Source organism: Micropterus dolomieu, linkage group LG21 (genome assembly GCF_021292245.1).
Source record: "Micropterus dolomieu isolate WLL.071019.BEF.003 ecotype Adirondacks linkage group LG21, ASM2129224v1, whole genome shotgun sequence".
NCBI lineage: Eukaryota > Metazoa > Chordata > Actinopteri > Centrarchiformes > Centrarchidae > Micropterus > Micropterus dolomieu.
Window position 1 is genome coordinate 14,470,752 of NC_060170.1, and position 27,368 is coordinate 14,498,119.

The 27,368-nt window shown below is 38.3% G+C and overlaps 2 protein-coding genes across 5 annotated transcripts; both read right to left on the reverse strand.

The window, feature by feature from the left end:
• Positions 1-2,835: 2,835 nt before the first annotated feature.
• On the reverse strand, positions 2,836-5,952 carry LOC123959632 (zinc finger protein 664-like). Of its 2 annotated transcripts, XM_046033799.1 has the most exons (3): positions 5,601-5,952; positions 4,997-5,284; positions 2,836-4,927 (listed from the first exon to the last, which is right to left on the reverse strand). In XM_046033799.1, exons 1-3 carry the CDS (start codon positions 5,773-5,775, stop codon positions 4,350-4,352), a joined length of 1,041 nt encoding a protein of 346 aa, XP_045889755.1. In that variant the 5' UTR covers positions 5,776-5,952; the 3' UTR covers positions 2,836-4,349. The 2 variants fall into 2 exon arrangements, with proteins under 2 accessions (XP_045889755.1, XP_045889754.1); XM_046033798.1 differs by having other exon boundaries at positions 2,836-5,284; positions 5,601-5,920.
• Positions 5,953-10,006: 4,054 nt separating this feature from the next.
• Positions 10,007-25,431, reverse strand: LOC123959627 (zinc finger protein 37 homolog). Of its 3 annotated transcripts, XM_046033789.1 has the most exons (5): positions 21,905-22,181; positions 20,695-21,588; positions 15,022-15,065; positions 10,232-10,375; positions 10,007-10,034 (listed from the first exon to the last, which is right to left on the reverse strand). In XM_046033789.1, the coding sequence occupies exons 1-3, from the start codon at positions 22,083-22,085 to the stop codon at positions 15,052-15,054; spliced, it is 1,089 nt and encodes a 362-aa protein (XP_045889745.1). In that variant the 5' UTR covers positions 22,086-22,181; the 3' UTR covers positions 10,007-10,034; positions 10,232-10,375; positions 15,022-15,051. The 3 variants fall into 3 exon arrangements, with proteins under 3 accessions (XP_045889745.1, XP_045889744.1, XP_045889742.1); XM_046033788.1 differs by lacking the exons at positions 10,007-10,034; positions 10,232-10,375; positions 15,022-15,065; positions 21,905-22,181 and adding an exon at positions 25,235-25,431 and having other exon boundaries at positions 17,751-21,588; XM_046033786.1 differs by lacking the exons at positions 10,007-10,034; positions 10,232-10,375; positions 15,022-15,065 and having other exon boundaries at positions 17,751-21,588.
• Positions 25,432-27,368: the final 1,937 nt, after the last annotated feature.

The following is a 27,368-nucleotide window of genomic DNA, read 5'->3' on the forward strand; positions in this document are numbered from 1 at the left end:
TCTTAAATGATGATGATCTCCAGTGAGTTTTACCAAAGGATAGAGCAGTGGCTGTGTGGTTGTCCTGCATACGGGAGATCTGGGTTTAAATCCTGATCAGGGCAAACATTTAGTAACGGTCCCCAAGCTTTCGCTGCGATTGTACCCAGCGTGCCCATTCTGTAGCACCGATTATCACGCTATTTGTTTGGGAAGCCTAAAGTAAAACCCAAGTATGAACTTCGGTAGTATTTTATCACCCTTACAATTCACTAATTATGTAATTAAATTGAATACACATTTTCAAAAAAGTATTGTGTCTGTAAATTGCATGTAATCAACTATTGCTTGTAACTAAATCAAGTTAGCAAGCAAGTCAACAACGAGCAACTGAAATCAACATGTTTAAAACAAGTGTAGAAGAAAATGTTAATCTATTAAAGAGGTGGTATTATGGTTTTTGGCTTTTTCCCTCTCCTTTATTGAGTTATATATCTTTTTTTGTGCATGTAAAAGGAGTGTAAAGGGAGTTCCCATCTCCCACAGAAAACACTGCTCTGAGCTGCCTGAAAACAGCTTGTTTGTAGTCCAGCCTTTACTTCTCTTTCTTGTGACATCACAATGAAAATAGGTGTCATAATGCTCGCTGAGCTGACCAAAAAGCCCTCAAAAACACCGGTGGAAAAACACTGAGCTCCAGCACACCTCTCCTCTCCCTTCCAAACACTAGCTACTCTCCAAGCAGTCAGTGGACATAAAGTTGTTACTGTGATGTAGAGACAGAGCTCAGTTAAAACTTTATGGATGAAAGATACTTTTGTTACAGATTAATAACTTCTCTGCTTCTGATTTGCCATTACTGGCCTTTCGCTGACTCGCCCTTCTGATTGGCTAGTAGTCCTTAACTAGGAACTGCGCATGTGCAACTCCCAACAAAGATCATGTAGAGACAAGATGTATCACTCCATAGCTAAAACGAAGCCTTCAGCACACAGCGTGAAAAGAGGAGCTGCAGCAATGTGCAGTATGACAGAAAATATGGTGTTTTTTGAAAATGAAACCATGTAAACCTGTTCTGGTACAATCCCTGAATAAGATTTTGAACCTGAAAATGAGCACAATACCACCTCTTTAACCTAATAAAAACCACCACAGTTATACAAATATTTACCTTTTGGAGGACAATGCAACTTATATAACAGAGTTTTGGTCATTTGAATTAATGTCATTCAACCTGCGCTACCATGTCATGTGACTCGGGGTGTGTTCACAATTATTTTAACATTATTTTGTGGTTGCTTGGTTATGTTGCGGACATAACAAAGCAAGCACAACATAATGTTAAAATAATTGCCCTGCATAACAAGAGTTTCCAGCACATTTGACTTTTCCCCTAATTTTCCATGTGTTTTTTACAACTCAAAAATCGGTCAGCTGTTTTCCAGGACGCATGGGAATCCTGAAGACTAAACTGCACTCCAACCTTAGTTATCCACAGTATTTCTTCAGTAAAGAAAACACTGTACTTATTCAAACAACAAGTTATTTATTTAGCCTTGCACTGCACACGACCTGGGACTGTCTTCAAACAACTGTGTGAAGATATTACCAACAGGACAGGCTCAATACTTCTGCCGACTGGGTGTACACAATGGAATGAAAGACTATTAAAAATATTTACACAATACTCACAGGTATTGTGTTAGAAATATTGTATTGTAGTGTACACATGTTAGTTGATTATATGCAAGGGATAGACAATATTTTTTAGAAAATGTATATTTCTATATTTCATTTAATTATATAATTAGTAAATAGTAAGGGTGATAAAATACTACTAAAGTGCATCCTTTAGGCTTCCCAAACAACTACAGAATGGGCACGCTGGGTACAATCGCAGCAAAAGCCTGAGGACTGCCCAGTTGTTGTCAAAGGAGGGACAGGCACTTCTTTAATTGTTGGTGGTTGTTTCTGAGCCATTGTGCTGAAGTTATTGTTTAATTGAGTATTGAGCTTGTGCGAGGAGAGGGGCTGTGTAACGTGTGCATGAGCAGTGATTGACACAGAGTTAGAGATGTTCCTGACTGATTGTTTTGACCACATGGCATTAGGAGCATTGGTAGGAGCCAGAGGATCCTGACAGATTATCCGTTTAATGTAGCCTACTACTGGCTGGATATAGTGAGTTTTGGCAAGTAGGACAAAAAGTTATGTTTCTTCTGATACATCCCACATATACCCACTAAATTTCTAGATATTAAGGTTAATCTAGTATTTAAGTGTTCCCTGTGTGTGCACATCTAATCTAGTCCCTCTCTCATCATTTGAAAAAAACACTCATTTCTTTGAGCAGTTCTTCAATTATCTCACCCTTTGCATCTGTTCTTATTCTTTATTGCCTTATGATCATTCATCTCTTTAATTTGTATAAACCAACTCAAATCTACTTTCCTACAAGGATTGTAATAATTACATATTCTCCCTCACTTGTCCATATACTATAAAGTTACAGTCTCATTTCCAACACTCACGTCTCTAAATGTAAAGTCTTCTGATAAATATCGCACATCCATCTCACCTGACAGAAATACATCTGAGTATTGTGTTTCAAGTTCACAAATGACATCTACATACTTTTTGAATTCCTGTCCTTCTAGCATGCCAATGTAGCATGAGGCCCATTATTAGTACCATCAAATCCATGATTGCTCCCGGCTTCTTTGAATAGTCAGATCATTCCTCGCCTTCTACCATGTCAGCCATGAACACAACTGTTAAGTAAACATCTTCCTGTGAAATATAGTAAAGTAAAATTATAAGTAACAAAAGTGAAATTAACCAAAGCAGAAACACCTAAAAATTTAATGTTTTATTTGTTCAAGGTTTCATATCTGTGTGGAATTTACATGCAATATTGGCATCTGAGGACAATCATTGTTGTGTATAAATACAGTCCTTGAATAAATGTTGTTACATTCTAACTCAGTATCAGGTAGCTCCACTGACCAAACTACCAAACTGTATCAAATCGTACTTAAACACAGCCTCCAACTGGTGAGTTGCAACATTAAAATACCGCTTGTATGTTACAACTAGACACTCTAAAAATGACATATAATACAGATGTTCCTTTAGGCACTAATTATAGTATGCACTACCAGCACTTGAGTTTTTATTGCTTGTAGTTTACATAAACCTCCAACACATCAAATTGGGAATATCAGTCTAAATAACTGACAAAATATAATTTTGTTTACAGAACTGTGTAGTCATCTCCAATTTGCATTTGTGTGTCACCTCTAAAACCAAAAACAACAATTTTATCAAGTTGATAAAACTACAAAATACACACAAAAAAAACACCATTAGTGAGAGGGTTTCTCAGCTTAAGCATAGGGCTGGGCAACAAAATAATAATAATCATCACCATATAATTTTCCTCAATAATAATATAACAAATGTTCAATAAATATTCAATAATTGTTTGATTTAATTAATTTGAATTTAAAACAAATACACTCTTAATTAAAAACATATTTCTTTTGTTGAGAAAAATGATTTTACTTAATCTTACTCATGTATATTTGTTGAAAGAAATGTCATAATTGTTTTGAATGTTGTACCTCAAATGTGTTAAGCGATCCACTGATTGGCAAGTGTTTTTCATGTTCTGAATATAAAGATTAGTTTAAAATCACAATTTACTCTCTGGTTTCTTCAACCCTCACTCGGGATCAAAAATCTTCTTGAAACTTTAAAGGAATAATGACTTGACATTTATCGGGATAATTATCAATATTGAGTGATATTAAAAGTGTAAATCCTAATAACATTTTTACAACAAACTGCCCAGCCCAACTTCAACGTCAGATAGATTACAATCCACTAATGCATGAGGTAGTGTATGAAAATTGTAAATAAAAATAAAAAAATATTAGAAAGAATATGTTTAAAGAAAAACAGTCAGACAGTTAGAATTGAGTAATATTTAAGATGAAGGGAAAAAACAGGTTAGAACAAACTCCTTTCACTATAAACTTCTTTATACTAATATATCGTGACCTCTTCTCAATAGGAAATTGTATACATACAGCTACAGAGATGTAGCTATTGTAAAAGTGTATTTCATTCAGTAGGTGAAAACATACTTTTGGATCATAATTATTGCTACACAGTTCAACATCATGTCCTTTTTCTCTGAGATACTGTATATTTCCTCCAAATACCAAGCACATGTTCTTAATTTCTGGTACCTGACAATGTTCTCAAAGAAGTATAGTATAACAGAATTTCTGAACATATATAGCAACATATGTAATCAGTACTAAGAGACTGAATGGAGAGGGACGGTCGGGTACCACTGCTATTTTTCACTTCTTCTCACCACTGTGGACTCTTTTCATGTGGACTGTCAACTGACCACTTTGCCTGAAAGCTTTCCCACATGTTGTGCAAGTATACGGCTTCTCACCTGTGTGGGCTCCTCTCATGTGATGTTCCAACTGATTGTTAACTTTGAATTTTTCCCCACATGTTTTGCATGAATATGGCATCTCACCTGTGTGGATTCTCATATGATTTGACAAGGTTGATAATTGACGGAATCTTTTCCCGCAGGTCTTGCAAAGGTAAGGCTTCTCGTCTGTGTGGGATATCATGTGGGCTTTGAGGCTGCAGCCATATCTAAAATCTTTCCCACATGTTGTGCATGAATACGGCTTTTCACCTGTGTGGCTTCTCATGTGTCTCTGCAAATTTGACTTAGACTTACAACCTCTTCCACATATATCACAATGTAAAGCCTTTTCACCTGTGTAAGGATTATGGCGAATCTCTGACCTGGTAGAGTTGTATACATTGTTACTGCGACGGCTGCTTTTGTGATGTCTTTTCTTTGATTCTGGTTTGGCATCTCTAGTTGAGTCTTCATTCTTGCCTCTTGCCTGATCTTGACTCTCAGCTACATGAGAGCTGTGAGAGAGGAGCTGGTGGTCTCTGTTTGGTTCTGGTTTCTGATCTTGTCTCTCAGCTACATGAGAGCTGTGAGAGAGGAGCTGGTGGTCTCTGTTTGGTTCTGGTTCACTGTGGTCACTTTCCTCATAAGCAGGAATCCACATAAAGACATCAGTCTCCTGCTTCAGTACGAGCTGCTCTCCCTCCTGACTGCTGCAGAGTTCCTCCTGTTCCTCTTTAATCTGTGGAGGCTCTGGGTCCTCCTGGTCCAGACTGGAGTTCCTCTCCTGAACACAGAGCTGCTGGTCAACGAGAACCTCCTCTTCCTTACAGACATGTTGCTGTGGGATCTCTGGGGGGACAGAGAACAAAAAGAACATGATACTACTGTGATGATAAAGATAACCTACATGATAACTATAAATAAATGCGTGCAAAAGTTTTACACAACTCCTCCACTGTTGGAGGAAAATACATTGTATATAATAAGCTCATACGATTTGTTTTAACAAGCAAAGTCGCTAACGTTATAGCTTTACAGATGTTTCTGGTGAGAACTGAAATACTGTTTACATGTTAACAATTGTTCAATTACAATTTGTACACTTCCATTAACGTCATATATTTTAACCGTTGCGATTAAATATTATTAATCACATTTTACACACCTGCCCATTGTAACCTTTTGTCGGTTTTCGAATCGGTATCCAGCAGCCTCCGCAGACGCTCGATCTCTTCCTCGTACTGGAGGACGATAGTTTTCCCAAAAACTCTGAATATTTCTTCAGCTGCAGCAGTTAGTCGCTCGTTGACAAACTCTTTCAAATACTCAACTGAAGACATTTTTGCTTAATTACAAATGCAACAATAAATTGTGCTTCGACTACAATGGCTACGTTTTCCAAATACTTCGTGCATGCACGCCAAGCGATTGTGTTGGTTACTTCTTCTTGCCGGCAGTGTAGACGCTGCTAAGCGCATTACTGCCCTCCACAGGTCAAAGTTACAACTAAATTCTCACATAGAATCCATATACTGCACTGTAAAAATGACAACATGAAATTGCTCATCTTAATCAGATATTTGATTAAACTGAACAAAACATACTTTGTTAAAATAGTTTCTTCAACTAACTTTATTACATTTCTTGTATAAAGTTGGTCTCAATGCAAAATTTATGGTGGCACATGGTGGTGTTGGACATACCAGGACAGCTTTCCTGTTTTCTTCAAGAGAACCTGAAGTCAAAAAGGTGAGTTGAGTGAGTTGTTTGAATATGAATATAGTATTGAAAGTCTGGCTTTGCAGTAGTCACATTTAATTCTTTTGTTTAATCATGTGCTTGATGCTACACTGTAGCTTGCTTGCTAACTAAGAAGTCAGCTAATGTTAGCATGGTAAACAATGGTTTGATAAATTCCATGTCTATATGGACTGCAGAGTCGCTATGCATGGTTCAGAAGTGCATTGGGCGCGTCAACAACAAAACAGTTAATTGTCCGAGCTCAGAACTTTGAACCACTATCCATTTATGTATTACGTCAAAATAAATACTAACTACCGTAATTTATTTATGGCCATATAACGTTACCCTACAGGGTTTCCCATATTTGTATTTAAGTGTGCCCCACCCACCATGTCATTTTGTCAAGGCATTTGCTAGTTATGTTACACACTCTTTAGAATTGATTAGGTACACAGACAAAACTAATACAATACATTGGCTCTGCATTAAAACCTCTTTGATAGGTATTGTGGTGGCAAGTTTATTGAATCTGTTTGACAGATTCAATTATTTTAATGGTCAATTTGAAGGCTGTTTATGGTGCTAGTTAACCATGGGGTTATACTGAGGTCTTAACATTTTGTCAACTGTTACATTCAATGTTGACCCTGTATATTCCCCCCATAATATATAACTAATTTGTTTGTCTCCAAATGCTAAATTCTTACAGCTGTTGTCCTGTGAAGCTGGTGCTGCTCCGTGGTCAGTCTCACCGGGAAAGGTGTGCCGAGGTTCCACCAACCACAACCCTCTCGTGTGCTAGATAGGTATGTTCACAAGCAGAGTTGCTATGTTTATTTTCAATTTTCGGAGGCAAGGCTGTGAATTTTCCAGAACACACACACACGACAGCTTTGCAGACTGCAAGCTGATGTACACAAGTGTAATGAGAAACAGACTTTGTTGACTTCAGGGAATATCTCCTTGCAGTCCGCGATCCAGTAGCCAGTGAGTGCGAGAGAGATGGTAAATACAGTGCATGGGAACGCGCAACACACTAAAGAAGGTAAGGTGTTTGTTTTGCTGCAGAGTTTCAATTTCAAGTCACAATTTAAGGAAATACAGTATATACACAGCCAGGCAGTGTGGTTGTGCACAGTACACTGTGTAGAATACTTTGTTGTATAGATCCTTTAAAAGTAAGTTAACTAGTTTGCCTTTTATTTCTCATTGTCCTTGCAGTTATCCTGTGTGTGGGTGTCAAGTGTTTTTTCTAACTGTGAAGTGTCCACACTTGAAAGGACCAGACTTCGGATTTCACTCAGAAAAGATTTATTTTGACCAGTTGAACAGGTACCGGTGAATCAGCATCAGGTGAAAAACCTTTAAATACAAAAACTAAAAAGCATTTTTAATAAACAACATTTCCCCCAATACAGGTAAGGTTAAGTATTTCAACAAGGTAGAAAGTATGTATATTTAGATTAGGTAAAAGTATTTAACAAATGTTCAAAAATTTTAATAAATGTTTTAAGGAATATCCTTTACATTTTAAGAACAATTTATGCATTTTATCAATTTTAGTTTAGCTTTAACAAAAGGATTTTGGGTTCCCATTTAAGTATTAATCTACACAAATTAGGTAGGAAACCCACACTTTAACCATATAAATTTAAGCATTTGGGTCTCATCAGTTTACTATCACTTTAAGCCACGCAGTGACATTTTTAAGCTTTACCCACAACATTAACACATTTAGCCCATTAAATACATTTCTACACCCAAACAGACAAAGATCCAAAACGAGAGTCCATGTGAGCTTACCGATAGCCTGTCACAATCAAAAGTCCCAGTTCCTCACATTGGATGCGTTTGTACTTCTGCCGTCCTCTCAGTCCGTCGCGCACCAGCCAAATGACTGTATTGCGTGTATTTAAAATCCGCCGATTGAACTGGGCGCGAGCTTCAATTCACCTGGTCGAGCGTGCGCCAGGGCGCGCACAGTCACATGAAATTAACACAATTAACACTGAAATTGCTGAAAATAAAACCTTTGCCTTTGACACTTATGTTATATATTGACGCTATATCATTGACCAGCCATCAAATGACTTTAATGAGGTAGAGGCAAAAAGTGGTTCAATTAACAATGGTGGGGAAGAGTATGTAGAAGCTGAGACTGTGGAACATAAAATTGCATGTTTTTTTGATGGTGATGAATGTTGAAATTGGTCGTCAGATGTACATGTACACTATTTTAAATGCCAGTTTTAAAAGTTTACACTGTTGAAAATAAACATGGAAATTGAAGTGGCTTTGTTTGTGGAAATTGGTGTTTTTTTTCAAAACTTAGGAATTTGAGATAGCCTCAAAATTCAAATATTGAGAGAAGTAAGTTGCCTTTTATAGTGTGTTTGATACAATCCTGTGTCATACAGAAACTGCAGAACTGCCTTGGAGATGAATTTGTGTTTCTCACTGTGTCCAAACAAAGATGCAACAAAAAAAGCCTTAACTCCAAGTCCTGCCAATCTAACAAAGTGTACTTTTCTTTCTGCCCTATACTTTCTACTTTATAGGAAAACAAGACCTACTGTCTCAAGACTCACACATTCACACAGAGGTGGAAAGATAGTCTATTTGAGTAAAAGTACTATTACTTTGATAAGCTTTGGTTTGTCCAAGCTAATGTTTCTATGTAATTTAAATGAATGTGGATGTTTATGATCAACATCTATAAAACCCCTTTTTGTGAACAATTATGTGTCTTGTGACCATACCACCCTGGACTTGCCTGAATGTTGTACTTGGATGGGAGACAGTATTAGGTATGAATTTAAAACAATATTGCCAAAGTAACAAATAAATTACAAAAGAACAATTAATTTCATCCAGTTAATTAAATAAAGTAAATAAAACTCTGTGTGTGTACACACACACACACACACACACAGTGGATAGAAAAAGTCTACACACCCCTGTTAAAATGCCAGGTTCTTATGATGTAAAATAATGAGACAAAGAGAAATTATGTCAGAACCTTTTCATATATAACAGTTCAATAGAAAAACAAACTGAAATCTTCAAAGGGGAAAAATTAAAAATAAAAACCTTACAATAACCCACAGACAACACACAACATTTGACACAAAGACTGAAGACAACTGAGGACAATATATACACGGGTAAACGAGCAGGGAAGGAAGCACAGCTGAAATACATCAGGTAATCAACCACAGGAACAAAGCTAGACAAGGAAACCAGGTACAGAAGATTACCAAAATAAAACAGGAAGTAAAGTTCACAGGAACACACAAGGACAGATCTACCAAAGTAAAACACAAAACATGAAAAGACAGCAAAATCAGGGCACGGACAGAGACGGAACCAAACAGGAGGCAAGATTATATTAAAACATGGAGATGTAAGACTAAGGACTAAGACACAGACCATAATGATAAAACACAGAAGTACGCAGATCAGAAAAACACTAACATGAACGAAAGCACAGGACTAAGGAAATAATGGCAAAAACCAGAAACCCACAGGGAAAAAATACAACTCATAACAATTTTAGTGCAGGCTGTGAAAAGGAACATCTCTGAGACACTGAAACACAAAACAATTAACTTAGTTTCCATCTATCTCTGCGTACGTCTTCACTTGTAAACCAAACTCCGATGTCAGTCTCTCATGGCCCTAATGCTGCCTCTGAACTGTGGTCCTCAAAAGGACCTGCATTTCCACTGTACTATGCAGTCCTGTCTTCCTCAACCCCCTCGCACCATGTTACTGCTCGTCTCTCTCGGGGTAACAAATGGGTCAAGGACAGGGCAGAGTACTTCCACCTGTTAACTGACCCTGACTGCTCTACTGACTTACATTGGGGAAAAAAACATTAGAAAACACCATAATATCACCATAATATTTTAAATAGTAAAAAGGGCAGAAAAAGGTTGAATACAAGCATAAATGTCAGTACAGAACTAGCTTTCTTGTTTCCAGAAATGTCTAACATATTTAAAGTGAATTCAACACAGAATTTGTCAAGTGCAACTATGAAAGAAGACTCACCAACATACCTGCAGTGGAAGCTCTCCAGGCTACACAAAAAGTATATGAATGAAAGAGAATTCTGGTCAAGGGACTGTATTAAACACAGCAAAAATGTCCAGATTTGGGAAGACACAATCCAGGCTCTCCCACTAGAGGTGGCAGCTATAAAAGAGAGGGAGAGACAACTAATAAACCAATTAAAGCCCTCTTCCAGTGTATTTTGACATTTCTATGATATTTCATATTTTCAGTCATTTCCTTACAATGTTGATTACCCACACAGTTTGCCAAATATTTTTTGACAAATAGCTTAATTCTGTGCTCAAAGTTGCAAAAATTGCTTAGTTGTTAAAGTGGGGTTGTGACCTATGGTTGTGACGTATGACCATAGTAATTCCATAAGTCATACGTCATTCTCCAAGCTTGCGCAGGCGCACAGTCACGGCTCGTTAAAAAAGCTGTCACGCCTCGTTAAGTCAGAGCGTCAAACCGATAAACATCGTTGTGAGCTAGCTAACAAATTTATCATGTCATTTACTTAGAACTCACAGTAGGTATGTCTCTCTGTGTCTGATTGCTGGTTTGCCTTTCTAGTTTAGTGAGCTAATTTAACTAAGTTGTAGTTTGCCAGGTGTAGTTAGCTAGCATAGTTATTGCAGAAAGTTAGCTAACAGAGGGTCTTCATTTTATTTTTTAGTTTCCTCCTCTTGGTTTAGTGTGCTGTTCATTTTTATCATGGCATTTGTGCGTGCGGTGTTGGAGGACAGATGGCAGAAAATACGTCGCACTTTCACCTGCAACCGTCTTATATACAGTCATATATAACATGCATTTTACTGACGGCCGTTTTACCAATGCATCGGTGGAGGCACCCACCCACCCCCGCGGTAAAGTAAGCGCACCATAACAAGTAGTGGGAGTTATTGTGTGCAGTGTGTGACAGAACCATCGACTGTATGATTGATAACAGCTGATACGTGCACATTAGTTTTTAATATGGGTAAGCAATAGCTACTCCTGCCCGACAGTAAAGTGTAACATTACTAAACTTTATGGTGTAGTGATGTTAACACAGCATATTGTTATCGAAGACTCCAGCCGGTCAGTTTTTGGTTGTCATAGTAATGTATTACATCCGACTATTAACCACACCCCCATTCTCTGTTTGAGAAAGAACGTTCACCAAAAACGGCAGTTAAAACTGGCTGGAAGGGCTTTAAAGACCAGTGCTGATAACATTGAGAAACTTGTCCTGGAAAAGGCTGCCTTGGAAGAATCTTTTCAGATCAAGGAGAATAAAAGTAAAGCAATTCAGGCAAGACTCGAGTTGCAGCTACATAATAACAAGGAAGACTATGAGAAAACATTGGCAGAACTTAAACACGAGCATGAACAAAATAAAACAATCATGCAAGCTGGCTTTGAGCACAGGCTGCAGCAAGAGTGAGAAGAAACAGACACTCGTTTTAAAGAACTAGAACAGGTACATCAGCGTAAGGTGAAAAAAATAAATACCCAGTACCATGAGATGGAGGAGAAGCACAAAATGGTAGTGAAGAACTTACAAAACATATTATCAGAAAAAGAAGAAGAACAAAGAAGACATTATGAAGAAGAAGAAATAAGAAAGGAAGAAACAAGATGTCAAAATGTTCGCCAACGCAAAAGCCTCGAATTGAAGGTAGAGGCGTTAAAAAGGAGGATTACAGAGCTGAAATATAAAGATCTAACTCCAAAGGTGTTGGCATTAGAGAACACTGTAAAAGCAAAAAACAAAGTCATTGGAAACAAAAATGTGGAGATAGTTGCCTTAAAAAAGCACAAATGTGAAGTACAAGAGTGTTGGTCCAGAGAACAAGACACCAATGCTATTTTACTTGTGAAGTATAATGGAATTAAGAACAACTACCAGACGATAAAAAAAAAAAAGAGGCCCAGCTTCAAACAACAACAGAAGAGCTAAATAAGGCCCACCAAGAGATTGCCAACCTGATGGAAACTGTCAACCATTTAAAATATAAAGTGAAGGCCAGTGAGCCAAACCTCAATAAGCTGAGGGCTGAGGTCAGCAACCTGGAAACATCAGCAGCGTTTTAAGGCTGATTTACTGTCGTGCATGTCTGTGATCACTGAGCCCCAGAAATTAAAAAGAAGAATCATCAATCTCAAAAAACGCTCCATAGACAATGATGTGCAAGTAGGGATGGATCAAGAAACTGAGTCTACGTATCAACGTGAAATTGTCTCAGGAACAAGTTGGACTGTTGTTGGAGGAGCCAGCAGAATGACTCCAGGACAATGAAAAATGTGCAGCAGCGGCTTCAGAATAATATTGAGCATTTAGACCACACCAAGTCAAGCTACATCAAGTTATTAAATCAAAAGATCGTAGAGGTGCACGACTTAAGAAAACAGGTAAAGGAAAAAAACAGGCTCAAGAGAGGGTAAAATCGTGGATTACTAAGAAAGTCCTTCGAACTCCCCAAGCCGTGACAGAGTGTGCAGAGGAAACACCATCCCTTGTTCCAGACGACTGGCAGCCACCAGGCCTCCCAGATGAAAATATCACATCACCTGTGCAATCCTGTACAGATGATCGCTGTATCATACATGTGAAATGGTTTGTGGATGATGGTTTCCCACCAGTTGACTCATAAAACTCAACACTAATATTGTAAACTACCTTTTGATGGTCACAGCCATGGCCACACAGCCATCTTAAAAAGTGGTAATCTCTCGCACTCACACTTTATTTTCTTTGACTTATTTGGCTTTGGCTTGACCTCTGAGATGTTGTCCTTATTGTGGATTCCTCTGATCCAATTATTGCATAATAGGAAAAAATTTGCAGATCATGCCTGACTCAAAAGGACCAGTCCGAAACATCCGTGTCAAGATGAAGACAAGCACGCTGGAGTGAGCCATTACGAAGTTCTGCCTCTTGGAGGAGCCAATGCCAGGATTGAAATAAGACTGAATAAGATAAAGATAATGTGTTTTGAATAAATATGAATATAAATACAAATATAAATAAATATATTTATATATACATAAATATATTTATATATACATAAATATGTATATTTGTCTGTAAGAAATCTATAAGACAAGTTAATGGTTTGTTATAAAGAACATAATAGCTACACCGATAATTGATATGCTTATTAGCATAGTCTCTGAAACTCTTGCTCCAGTCCATGTTGCCAAGCTGGTCGGCAACATATACAGCTGAACCGAAGCTGCTTACGAGCTTCTCATTGGCCCGCCCATCTCTGCTTCTGATTGGCTAGTAGTCCTTAACTAGGAACCGCGCATGTGCAACTCCCAACAAAGATCATTTAGAGACAAGATGTATTACTCCATAGCTAAAACGAAGCGTTCTACACACAGGGTGAAAAGAGGAGCTGCAGCAATGTGCAGGACAACAAAAAATGTCAACCTGTTCTGGTACAACCCCTAAATAAGATTATGAACCTGAAAATTAGCATAATACCACCTCTTTAACACCTTCACCTTCTCCAGTAGAGACCCATAAATTTACAGCCCTGTATTAGGTAACGTTCTTTTTAAAAACAAATACAATATATTAAGTCTTAGAGGCAGAAATTACGAATCCCCATGTATTCCCCCACTACTGTACAGACACTAACACTCTTGGAATCTGTTTTGTTTTTTTTTAAACTCTACGTCATGCCCTCTTTTCCAGATGATCAACAAAGAGTCCTTTGGTTTCTATAAAACACACTAGTCACAACTTTACAAAGAACTGCCGTGAGCGTTATAGGACAATCTGAACTAGGGTCAGATGCTTCTTTGCCTTGGTTCAAGAAAAGGACCACAACTGCATGTTTCCATTCCTTGGGCAAATAACCCTCTGCCCACACAGTATTAAATAAAGCTAAGGCTTCATCAAGTACAATATCATCCAGATGTTTAAATAACTCATAAGACAATCTCTCCCCGGGGTCGTATTTGCCCCAGACATAACTGCATCCTTCAACTCTTTCATATACCCCTGACATTCTACGTATAGCTGACCACATATGCCTTACTGGAGTCTCAGGGCTTAGCATACAAAATATCTTCCTCCAACTATTTCTCTTTGTATCTTTCATAACTCTTCTTGCTACTACCCTTAACCACTTGTACTCCATTGCATTAACAAATATTGTATGAATATGTATCTATAACATCCCATTCACCAACTCTATATGTGTAGCTACATTGAACAAAATTATAAACGCAACACTTTTGTTTTTGCCCCCATTCATCATGAGCTGAACTCAAAGATCTAAGACTTACTCTATGTACACAAAAGGGCCTATTTCTCTCAAATATTGTTCCAAATCTGTGTTAGTGAGCACTTCTCCTTTGCTGAGATCCATCCACCTCTCAGGTGTGGCATATCAAGATGCTGATCAGACAGCATGGGTATTGCACAGGTGTGCCTTAGGCTGGTCACAATAAAAGGCCACTCTGTTCAGATCTACTCATGAGACTTGGTTAAAGCTAGATTTTGGTTGTCTATATTTTGTTTACTTCTGCTGGATGTCTCACTGTTGCTCTGACAGTGCAGAAGCTGATGCCATTTTATGTGTTCAATAAAAGCAGCAAGTACTGTACATCTACCTGGCTTTGGTACTCTTTTCTACTATTTTAACTGATTTTTTGTTACTTCTCAAGTAATGATTTTGCACAAACAACAAATAAACAGCAGTGAAAGAACTATTCAGATAATTCAAGCAGAAATTCCAGTTTAATTCATGACGTATCATGTTGTTCTTTACATACATGTTTGCAGATCTTACAAAGTGACTGCTTCTCTCTTGTGTGGGTCTTCATGTGGAATTTACTGTAAAATAACAGAAGCAAAATATATATTTAAAGTATGAAAAGTCAAATTGCTCAGGGAGACATTGGTGATGTCACAGTGGGAATCGTACCCAGGTCTCCCACACCAAAGGTACATGTCTTTTCCAATGTGAATGGCATATTAGCCTATAGACATCCGGTGAGGGGCGTCCTCCAAGCTTTCAGGCCTCAATGCTCATAACGATTGTGCTGTAAAGATGTACAGTTGATATCAGCAGTAGACATATAATTAGACCCGATGTTGAAAGACTCACTGGTGCAAGTTGGCCCACAGAAAGCACTCTAGTCATAGTTATACAAAGCGCCCTATGGTGAGCTATCAAACAACAATCTGTAACAAAGACAGAAAAAGAGATGATTGTTAGAATTTTAGACGTTTTCTCAGATATAAACAGAGTATGTGCCAATGGCTTTTGATTAGAAACAAATGTAACTGGTAACTATGCAATTTCATAAACCCTCAACAACGTTGTTAAAATTTGCATGCACAGATTTCCCTACACTTTGCTCAACCTGAGAGAAAATGTCATTTATCATTATGTTGATTAACTGCGGGCAATAGCTAGAAGGATCTGAGGTGTATTTTCCTGGTTTTGGAATGGGTCTAATTATTGTTTCCAGACTTAAGGAAGTTGACCAGAATCTCAAAATCTATTTAACAGTCTTAACATTATGCCCAGTGTATAATATGGCATGTATGCCAACATTTTATAACATACACCATCTTTCCCAGGAGTGATCTGGCGAGCGCTAGTAATTGGTCTTCTTAGCTCAAAGATACTGAAAGGCAAGTCGAACAGATCTCCTGACCTATTTTGGGATTCTCCATTAAGATTCTGTTTTTACACTGCTTAGCCTCCTTTGTAAGAATATATGAACTATGAAATATGAAATGTTTGTGGTAGAAGTTCGGCCTTTTCTAAATTGTTGACAGTGATTCTGTAACCCCTGTTCAACACTGGTATCTCATAATTCCTTCTAATCCCCTCCATTCTTCTGTTCATGCCCCAGACGTCAGACCGCTGTGCATCCCTTCCTCCAAAATGTGCTTTTTTGTCAGTAAGAACTTGCTTTTATATTCATCCCTAAATCTTTATAAAATCTTTCTTAATTTTCTATTGTATACTTATTGTAATACATTCTGATCACTTTTATTAATCTTTATTATTTTTTACTATGATTTGCCTGTTATTCTGATTGCTCTTATTAGTATGATGTTGATATGGTTCATGAAAATAATAATAAATAATGTCTTACAGTACTATAGTTTTGTTAGTTATTGCACTAGCAGTGTTAGGGGTAGGCTATTGATGAAAGCGTGATCACTGAAATGGAGGAAGATGGGACAACACTACATCTCCCAACTCTCCTTGCAGGTTGCTCCCGCCAACCATCTTAACTGTGTCACATCCAGCGGAGGTAAGCAACGGACATCAAAAATGCTCTGTGAAAAACATGTTGGATTGGAAAGCTCAAACCCATTAAGAAATGGTGATTGCTCTTATTTTTTTAAGTTGAATAAGCATATGACATTCTATGGATGGCGGGAATCCATATCAGACTGTGGAAAACCCTCAGACCGGACCAGCGGCCTAATGGACCCTCTCTCTCACACCATGAATTTTACAATAGGTGAATTGTGGCCCTTTTGATGCAATGTTATTATCGTCAATGAGACGCTGACTCCAGTACAGTTTAAATCAACTCAAGTCTAGTGAAAATTTCAAATACAAATACATGTGTATCTGAGCCGGTATCAGGGAGCAAACTTATCAAACTCTGTATGACATTAATTGATATATTCTGTCTCGCTCCTCCTCCACATAATCAATATTAAAACAATTGTGTAATTACCCTACAACACTTATAAAGAAATACAGATTGAAATGCAACATTGATCAATAAAACAAAAGTATTGTATAGCATAAAACAATCACACAGTAGGTTAACATCAACGCAGGCACTTGCTGTGTCACGTGATGACCTTCTTAGCCAATTTCATTCTAACTCATTACCACTAGTTTTACACTTCTTGGAATTCATGGTCAATAAACCTTATTTATATGAAATTATACCTACTTATTGAGTTAAAAAAAAAGGAAAGGACAATTTTAATTATTTATTATTTTGACTATAGTTAAGATCAAAGGAATATATGCTGATTGACTACCAGAGACTGGTATATGGTATATACAAAGTTTAGTCATGGTACTATTTTGAAACCATTTTCTTATTTTTAGCAGAATCAGACTCAGAAATGTCCTAACGACAAAAGGTTTGTCATGTGCATGACTTGCTGGTCTTGTATCCAGATAATCAAATCAAATTACCTTTAGGATGATATGGAACATCTTTAGGGGCAATGTAGTCGTGGCTTCTTTATCAAATCGGTTTACTTGAGCGAGAATCAACAGACCCAAGTATGCCTGCAGACCTGTTCTAACTCCTCAGACTTTACAAATCAGACTTTATAAACTTTCGTTGTTGTTATAAAAGGCAAAGCAAAGGTGTGACCAAGATGTACTGTAACTTTGAAGTTTTGTGTGTGTGTGCGTTCATCTGCTGGAAAACACATTAGTGTTGCCCATTGACCCACAACTGGGTAAAAATTGACCACAACTGTTTAAAAAATGTTTAAAAATAAATTTGAACAAAATACCCACAATTCAAGTAGTGATAATTTTGTTTATTTGCTAAGAGCATAGCATGGAACCATCCATGTTATTATGGTGCAATTAGCTGAAAGACAACCATATTTTCATTATAAAAACATTTTACAAAGGGGTCAAATTTGACCAGAGGAAAACTGGAAGGTTAGTCTTTCTTTATCAGGCCTATTCAAGGGTGTTAGTAACATTGTGTTAAAATCCCTAAGGGCCCCATTGTCATGAGCAGTATTATTTCTAAATTATGGACTTTTTTAAAATATTAAAGCTAGTGTAGGCAATTTTTTAGAAGCATTATATTCATTAAAGTTCCCTTTACAGAAACTCTTTCTTTAGTGGTGCTGGGTAAACTTTTTGTTTTCTTTTTGTCTGCAGCATGTAATTTGGCTAATTTCTTGCTTTTATGCATTTTGTGATTGGTTTAACTTTTTGTTTGGGGGGGGCTTTAGAGGTGACACACACTTACAAATTGTAGATGATGTACTACATGATGCTGTCAATTAAGAATCATTTTTAAACATGCGAGTTATTCAGACCAATTTTCCCAACTTTAAACCCACGTGATAATACTGTATACTATGATTAGTGCCAAAAGAAATGTCTGCACTTAATTGCTGTAGTCATAGTAAAGAATAGTTCTGTTCAATGAGTTTAAGTTAAAGTTTGATTTCATATTATTTTATAGTTTGATCAGTGGAAGTGTGTCATATTAAACAAGTATATTCAGTGGTGGAATGTAACAACATTTACTTCAATATTGTACAACATTGACTGTCCTCATATGGCTAAGACTGCATGTAAACTCCACACAAATTAGAAATCTTGAACACTTACAATAAAATGAATCAGGTTTTGATGGATTTGTTCTTTATTTTCATTTTATTGTACATATACTGTTACATATACTTGTACTTCACTACATTTCAGAGGCAAATATTGTCCTTTTTAGGCTACTACATTTACTTGACAACTACAGATTGCTGATTAAAATGTGACATACAATCTCGTCCATATCTTAATTTAAGTCTATTGAGCCCCATTTACATCTGTCCTTTTTCCTTATTGCCATATGAACATTCAGCTCCTTAATTTGTGTAAACATACTCAAATCTAGTTTCCTTTAAGGATTGAAAAGTTTTCCCTCACTTGTCCATATCTCTACTGTTACATATCCTTGCTCATTTTCTAAACTCACCTCTCTAAATGCAATATCTTCACTAATAAATGTTGCTTCAAATCATACTTAAATGTAAACTTCCAGCTGGTGAGTTGCAACATTAAAATACCTCTTGCATGTTGTAACTTGACACTCTAAAAATATCTTTAACCACGGCATTTCATTGCAGACGTTCCTTTAGGCACTAATTATAGTATGCACTACCAGCACTTGAGTTTTTATTGCTTGTAGTTTACATAAACCTCCAACACGTCAAATTGGGAATATCAGTCTAAATAACTGAAAATTTAAAAATATATTTTTGTTAACAGAACTGTGTAGTCAGCATCTCCAATTTGTGTTTGTGTGTCACCTCTAAAACCCTAAACAACAATTACATCAAGTTGATAAAACTACAAAGTACACCAAAAAATAAAATTAAATGACATGCTGCTGACAAAAAAGAAAAAAACTAGATGAGTGTTTCTCAGCTTCAACATAGGGCTGGGCAACAAAATAATGATAATTATCACAATATAATATTGTTCAATAATAATATAACAAATGTCCAATAAACATTCAATAAATGTTTGACTTAATTGAATTAAGAACAATTTAGCACTTAATTTTTCTATGAATATATTTATTTTGTTGAGGAAAAGAGACTTTCACTTAATTTTACTCATGTTATTTGTTGAAAAAAAAATGTCATAATTGTTTTGAATGTTGTTCCTCAAATTTGTTAAGTGATTGGCAAGTGTTTTTCATGTTCTGACTATTTACAGTCAGGTTTCTTCAACACTCACTCAGGAGCAAAATTCAGCCTTTAAACTTTAAAGAAATAATGATTTGACATTTATCGTGATAATTATCAATATCGAATGATATTAATTTTTTTATACAGATAACATTTTGGGCCATATTGCCCAGCCCTACTTCAACATCAGATAGATTACAATCCGCTAATGAGTGAGGTAACGAGTAAAAGTTGTAAAAAATATTAGTAAGAATGTATTTAAAGAAAAACAGTCAGTTTGGAACAAACTCCTTTCATTATAAACTTCTTTATACTAATATATCGTGACCTCTTGTCAATAGGAAATTGTATACATACAGCTACAGAGATGTAGCTATTGTAAAAGTGTATTTCATTCAGTAGGTGAAAACATACTTTTGGATCAAAATTATTGCTAGACACAATTCAACAGTTCAACATCATGTCCTTTTTCTGAGATACTGTATATTTCCTGCAAACAACAACCACATGCTCTTAATTTCTGGTACCAGACAATGTTCTTAAAGACCAGATATTACAAAAGATGATAAGTATAGTATAATATATAACATAATTTATGAACATATATAGCAACATATGTAATCAGTCCAAAGAGACTAAATGGAGGAGGGACAGTTGGATACCAATGCTATTTTTCACTTCTTCTCACCACTGTGGACTCTTTTCATGTGGACTGTCAACTGACCACTTTGTCTGAAAGCTTTCCCACATGTTGTGCAAGTATACGGCTTCTCACCTGTGTGAATTCTCATATGCCTTTTCAATGACGATATGTCACAAGACGTTTTTCCACAGGTCTTGCAAAGGTAAGGCTTCTCACCTGTGTGCATTCTCATATGCCTTTTCAAGGACGACATGACATAGAATGTTTTTCCACAGGTGTTGCAAAGGTAAGGCTTCTCACCTGTGTGGGCTCTTCTCATGTGAATTATCAAGTCACTACTAACTCTGAAATCTTTGCCACATGTCTCGCAAGAATATGGCTTCTCACCTGTGTGGATTCTCATATGCCTTTTCAATTCTGACATGTTATAGGATGATCTTCCGCATGTCTTGCAAAGGTAAGGCCTCTCCTTTGTGTGGGTCGTGATGTGACGTTTCAAGTGAGAGTTAACTCTGAATTTTTCCCCACATGTCTCGCAAGAATATGGCATCTCACCTGTGTGGATTCTCATATGATTTGACAAGGTTGATAATTGACGGAATCTTGTACCGCAGGTCTTGCAAAGGTAAGGCTTCTCATCTGTGTGTGTTCTCATGTGACGTTTCAGGACAATGCTAGCTCTGAAATCTTTCCCACATGTTTTGCATGAATATGGGTTCTCACCTGTGTGGGTTCTCAAGTGGACTTTGAGGGCAGAGCCATATCTAAAATCTTTCCCACATGTTGTGCATGAATACGGCTTCTCACCTGTGTGGGTTCTCATATGTCTCTGCAATTCTGACTTAAACTTAAAAGCTCTTCCACATGTATCACAATTTAAAGAATTTTCACCTGTGTGACGATTTTGGTGAATCTCTGACCTGATAGAGTTGTATACATTGTTACTGTGACTTCTGTTTTTGTGATGTCTTTTCTTTGGTTCTGGTTTCTGATCTTGTCTCTCAGCTACATGAGAGCTGTGAGAGAGGAGCTGGTGGTCTCTGTTTGGTTCTGGCTCACTGTCGTCACTTTCCTCATAAGCAGGAATCCACATAAAGACATCAGTCTCCTGCTTCAGTACGAGCTGCTCTCCCTCCTGACTGCTGCAGAGTTCCTCCTGTTCCTCTTTAATCTGTGGAGGCTCTGGGTCCTCCTGGTCCAGACTGGAGTTCCTCTCCTGAACACAGAGCTGCTGGTCAGCGAGAACCTCCTCTTCCTTACAGACATGTTGCTGTGGGAGCTCTGGAGGGACAGAGAACAAAAGGAACATGATACTACTGTGATGATAAAGATAACCTACAAAAATGCGAGCAAAAGGTTTACACAACTCTTCCACTGTTGGAGGACAATACATTGTATTATAGTATTATAAGCTCATTATACGATTTGTTTTAATCTTAACCTGCAAAGTAACTACAGCTGTAAAATAGATGTTTCTGGGTAACGTAAGGTGGTGACGAATTAAAATGCTGCATACACGTTTACAATTGTGTAATTACAATTTGTATAAATGCAAGCAAATAGACATCATTGGGCCTAAAAATATAATCAGCATTACTTCGTTTTCGTTTTTTTCTGTGTAACTGTTCAGGTTTCCAAGCGATATCCAGCAGTCTGCGCTGACGATCGATCTCTTCCTCGTACTGGACCAGAGTTTTTCTAAAAACTCCTAATATTTCTTTATCAGCAGCAGTTAGTCGCTCGTTAACAAATTCTCTCAGATACTCAACCGAAGACATTGTTGCTTAGTTGCAAATTAAATATTTAGCTGTGCTACGACTACAATGGCTACCGTCTTCCAGCTAATTCAACACACGCACGCAGCTAACGCTACAAGCGGCCGCGTTGTTTACTTCCGCTGGATGTCTCACTGTTACGTTCCGACAGTGGAATCGCGGGAGGTTTTGGTTCCGCTTTCAACTGATGGCATTTTATGTGTTTAAAAACAGCAGCAAGGGTGTACTGTACATAGGCGTACCAAAGCGAGGTATGCCTTTCTACTATTTTTAACAGAGAGGTTTTTTTTTTTTTACTTCTCAAGAAATGATTCTGCACAAACAGCAAATAAACAGTGGTCAAACAAATATTCAAATCATATAAGCAGAAATACCACAGTTTAATTCATGACATAGGCCTATTTAAAATGTTCATCCATCCATCGTCAACCACTTATCCTGCGTACAGGGTCGCGGGGGCTGGAGCACCCTGGACAGGTCACCAATCCATCACAGGGCCACACATAGACAAACAACCAGTCACACTCATGTCTAAGGACAATTTAGGGTCAGAGCGCCCGGAGAGAACATGAAGAAAGGCCGGGGCAACCGGGGTTTGAACCCGCGACCTTCTTGCTGTGAGGACACAGTGCTATCCACCATATTTGCAGATCTTGCAAGCTTCTCTCCTGTGTGGGTCCTTATATTGATTTTATTGTAAAATAACGTAAGTAGGCTTTTATTAGCAAAATATATATTTATTGTATGAACGGTCAAATTAATCATTAGTCCATAATGTTATTTAAATAGACACGGAAACATGCTTTTGTTATTTTTTCACACGGACATGTTCCGACTGTTGCACATTCCTGGCTCAGGGCCAGTTTAAATCTGACTTCCTTTCCGGCTCCATAATGTTACCTTTCATACAGTGTAACGAGCCGGCATATTGGCACAATACTCCTGGAAAATACTCAGGTAAACTCCAACTGCACCATTACAGTAATATTTTCATCAGCTTAAGATTGAACTAATCCATGCCCAGTAACCAGCGTTATTTGTATGTACTTCATCGGAGGCTCAGCAGCGTGAGCACAGCTAAATGTAGGCTAGTGGATGATAACGAAATGGTTAGTGAGCCAGACTGATTATTATTTGTGGCCACACTGCAGTAAATAACAAGACTGTAGGGAATGGGCCTTCCACTGTGTTGTTGTCCTGTGCAACATAACAGTGCAGGACAACAACACAGATGTTTATTGTAAATTATGTGAGTCACGTAAGTCACAGCGACCAAGACGGTGGAGAAGCTGTGTATCTGACCTGTATATCAGTAAAACCACAATAAATCTAAATTGAACGTTACAAAGCAAACAGAAGCGGTGAATACATGCTAATGATAGCTGGCTGCCTCTGCTGTGCATCACTATAGGGCAGTGTAAACAAACTGCTCCACTTTTTTTTTGTATCGTTGCATCATTTCCTGCAGGCTAAAATCAACACTTTGACATGAAACTGGTGGTACACGGGATAGTAATATAGATCACATTAGCTAGTGAACTTCACTAGCTAATGTGATCTATATTACTATTTCTAATAGATCTATATACTACTTCACTAAGTGAAGTAATGTGGAAAGCCATACAACTATACTATTTAGCTCGCAGGCTACGCCAACCAGTATATACCACAATATATTTCACTTGCTTTGCAGTAATATTATTTTCCTTGTCCAGTAGGATGAAAGCCAACTCTCTGTTGGTTTTGTTGGTTCCGCAACAAAGCGGAGGTCTCTCTGTGACTCAAGGACTTCTAATGTTGATGGGCTTCAGCACATAAAACTTTGTTGTTGGTTTTTATCTTTACTGGAGTTTATGTTGGAATTTGTGTTGGAGTCTGTGTTGTGCTGGGAGCTGGTTGTTTTATGGTGTTAGTGGACTAAATTTCGGTAGTTGCAGTGTTGTCACTGTAGTCGGAGAGAGACTTAGGAGCATGCATGCAGCTACATCCTGACCCGATTCCTTCACATAAGAAGCAGAATAGTGGCTGTTCCAAGCAACAGAGAAAACAGGTATGTGCTTCATTTCTAAATGATGTTACAGCCTATTGAAAAAAAAGCACGTAAAAAAATTATTTATTATTAAGTGATTTCATTGAAAAACTATGTATAGCAGGGTGACCATATTTTGGTTTTCAAAACAGACAATGGGGCCAGAAGGCAGACGGACACCCGCAGTGGGTGGAGCTGGGGGGGATTCAAATAATGGTAGCACGGAGGCAATGTGTACTGCATATATTAATACAACATTAAATAAAAGGTTTAATGTTAATATGATACAAATATATATAGGTTTATTTGGATAATGTCAGATTGTTCATAGCAGGCCTATTTCAACAGCTTATTAAGATTCAACTATTGAACTGATTGTCTTGTTAAAGTTTTAAAACATTCGTGGCTTCATTATAATTTCCGATAATGGTATCCTATATATCTTACCACTAGTTTAATATTAATTACAGGTACAGCAGTTTCATTATGGTACGTTGTTCTCATTTATTAAATCCTTGTGAATGGTCTCAATAATCAGAACCATTCATGCAGAACGAGTTCAACATTTCTAAAGATTGCTGTACCACATAAACCTTTTTGTATGTCCCGTCCCATCCAGGCTGTGATTTGTGTATTGGTCGGTTCACGAAAAGTGATATGGATGAGCAATTTTATGCACACGCTTGGATAAAAAAAGAACCTGATCTTCTCCCCCAGCCTCTGCTGATGGAGAGGGCAGGCAAGAGTACCAACAGCTTGTGAGAAGTGCCGATACGCAAGAAAAAGTCCTGATACGCTAATGAGTAAAATGTAGTTTGTGTTGGTACTGCGTAGGGCTGCAGCTCACACTGATTTTAGTAATCGAGAATTCTACAGACAAGCAAACTGCTGCTCACTTGAAAGCAAAAGCCAAATCCCAGATCCTTTTTCAGGAGTGGTCCAGAATATATAATAACTATAAACTTTTCAATGTTTGTGCTAGAAGTTCAGCCTTTCTAAATTGTTGACAGGCATAATTCATCCTAGTACCCTCCATTTTTCTGTTAACATTGACACACCATGTGGGAATCCACACAGGTGAGAAGATATACTTGAAAAACATGTAGGAGAGCTTCAGACTTACTGGTCACTTGACAATCCATATGAGATACCACACAGGTGAGACGCCGTACCTTTGCAACACTTGTGGGAAAAAAGTCTATCATATAAAAACCCACACTGGTGAGAAACTATATGCTGTGGTGGCAGCCCGGCTGACGGTGAGTGTCCTGTTTATTTCGCCTTTTTTCTTTTGATTCTGTTTTTCCCTTGTGTTTTGGCCTGCCTGCCTGTCTGTGTCTCCTCTGCTCCCCTTGCTTGTGTTCCCCCTCTCTCTGTCTCTGCTCCTGAGCCCAGCTAACGATCCACACCTGCACCTCGTCAGCCACCTCCTCTGCCTGCCACACCTGCCAGCAATCAACTCCCTCCCTGCCAGTATTTCAACCCCAGTTCTCCAAAGAATCACTGCTGGATTGTTGTTGCTCCTGACCTGGTGCCACTACTTGACTCAGGCTTTTTACCTTGTAACATCCCTGTTCCCTGTTCTCCTGGTCACTAACCTTGTCTGTCTCTCCCCAGGTTCACTCATCTTCCTCTCCCGTTGTGTCAGCTGGGCTCGCTAACCTGACCTCTTCCCTCGGACCTCATCCCGGCTCCCCCTCGTGGCTCACAATCAGCCTGCCACCATACTCCTCCACCAACCCCCTGGTCAGTTCTCCCTCACCTCCTCTCTCCCTCGGCCCCCCGTGCCTCCCAGTTCCCTCGTCCCAGCCTCCTTGTTCCCGCCTGCTACTCGGCCCCCCGGTGTTCCTCGGCTCCCTTGCCTTGGCCCCCTCTGCCCTACTTGCTGCTCGGTCCCCCATGCCTGTGTTTCCCCGGCATCCACCACTCCCTCAACTCCCTTTTTCCCCTCAATAAAACCTGTTTTACCGGAGCATTGCTTTTGGGTCCTCTTCTGTCCAACACACACAACACTATATACTGCAAGACATCACAAAAGTCACAATAACAATGTAAACAATTCGACCAGGTCAAAACTTAACTATTGTACACACACAAGTAAAGACTCTTTCAAATGTCACACTTGTGGATAGGCTTTTATGCAGAAGTCCAAATTGAATACACACATCAGATTAAAGCTGCAAGCTTGGAAGTGCGTTGAGTAGTGCTGCGGCCATGCGCAGCTCTGGCGACGTATTTCTGAGTTTGTTAACTCTTTAAACGCAGCACGAAGGACTGAAACGTCCCTTCCTGTGTGCCCTAGTTGGTGCTAGACAGTACCTGGTAACTATACGTTAAGTCCCAGTATGTAAAGTGCGGAATACATTGTGAAAATTTTATTTAAATCTCATGATGAGTTTCACACAGCGCTTTATTCCCGTTGCCAGTAGGTGGCGCTACAACTATAAGACCAAAATCGAAGTGAGCGTTGGGGGCGATGCATGAGATGGGAGCCACGATTTCCTGTTGGGCGGTGCGAAGGCGATGCAAAGGCCTTTGCATGAGTTGAAAATTTTCAACTCCAGCAAGAAAGTTGCATTACGCTGAGTTGCGATAGCCTATCAGCGTAGAGATTATCCGGACATCAAAGATGGATTCAGAGCGTTGTGCGGAGAGGACCAGGCAGAGCGGGGGAATGAAATGCTGCTGGCTGGCGGACAGCTGCTAAACTTGGGGGAGATGAGCCAGTAGCGGCACTGCAGCTTTTGGACAAATAAACATCCGTAGTCGGACTGGATCCTGCTCTGACAACTACACCGCTTACTCGAGGAAGGAGCTCGGAGTAAACTACTTTTATTAAATTAGCTTTTTACTTTAGTTTTTGGGATTATGTTGATTTATCTTCACTTGAGCTTCTCAGCAGCTAGCTTCTGTGCACATCCGATTCCAGTGTTCATGGCACCCAGAGTTTTGTTGGACTAGTATGTCATATTTATATAAAAACTGACAGACAAAACTGAACATTTCTTGGAGAAAAGAAAGTTGCACTATCTGGTGAGTTCAGAAAACATGTGTATGTAACTTTATTCCAGCTATCGTTGTACTTTACTGTGAACCAGTTAGCATAGCATAGCCCTGATCGATCGAAACTCCATTTAGAACATTTTAGAGGTTGTTGTTCTGCTGTCTTGCTGACAGACCTGACAAAGCATGAATTCATATGTTTAACAAATTTGCATCATACTGTAGTTATTTCAGCATCAGTTTGATCCTTTTAT

What these genes read in the sequence shown, in the direction of transcription:
- LOC123959632 (XM_046033798.1), bottom strand. Translation starts at nt 5,775, where the DNA reads ATGTCTTCAGTTGAGTATTTGAAAGAGTTTGTCAACGAGCGACTAACT. An exon ending in CAAAAGGTTACAATGGGCAG is followed by an intron (nt 5,285 to 5,600) that starts GTGTGTAAAATG and finishes CTGTCCCCCCAG; the next exon opens with AGATCCCACAGCAACATGTC.
- LOC123959627 (XM_046033786.1), bottom strand. Translation starts at nt 22,085, where the DNA reads ATGTCTTCGGTTGAGTATCTGAGAGAATTTGTTAACGAGCGACTAACT. An exon ending in CAGAAAAAAACGAAAACGAA is followed by an intron (nt 21,589 to 21,904) that starts GTAATGCTGATT and finishes CTGTCCCTCCAG; the next exon opens with AGCTCCCACAGCAACATGTC.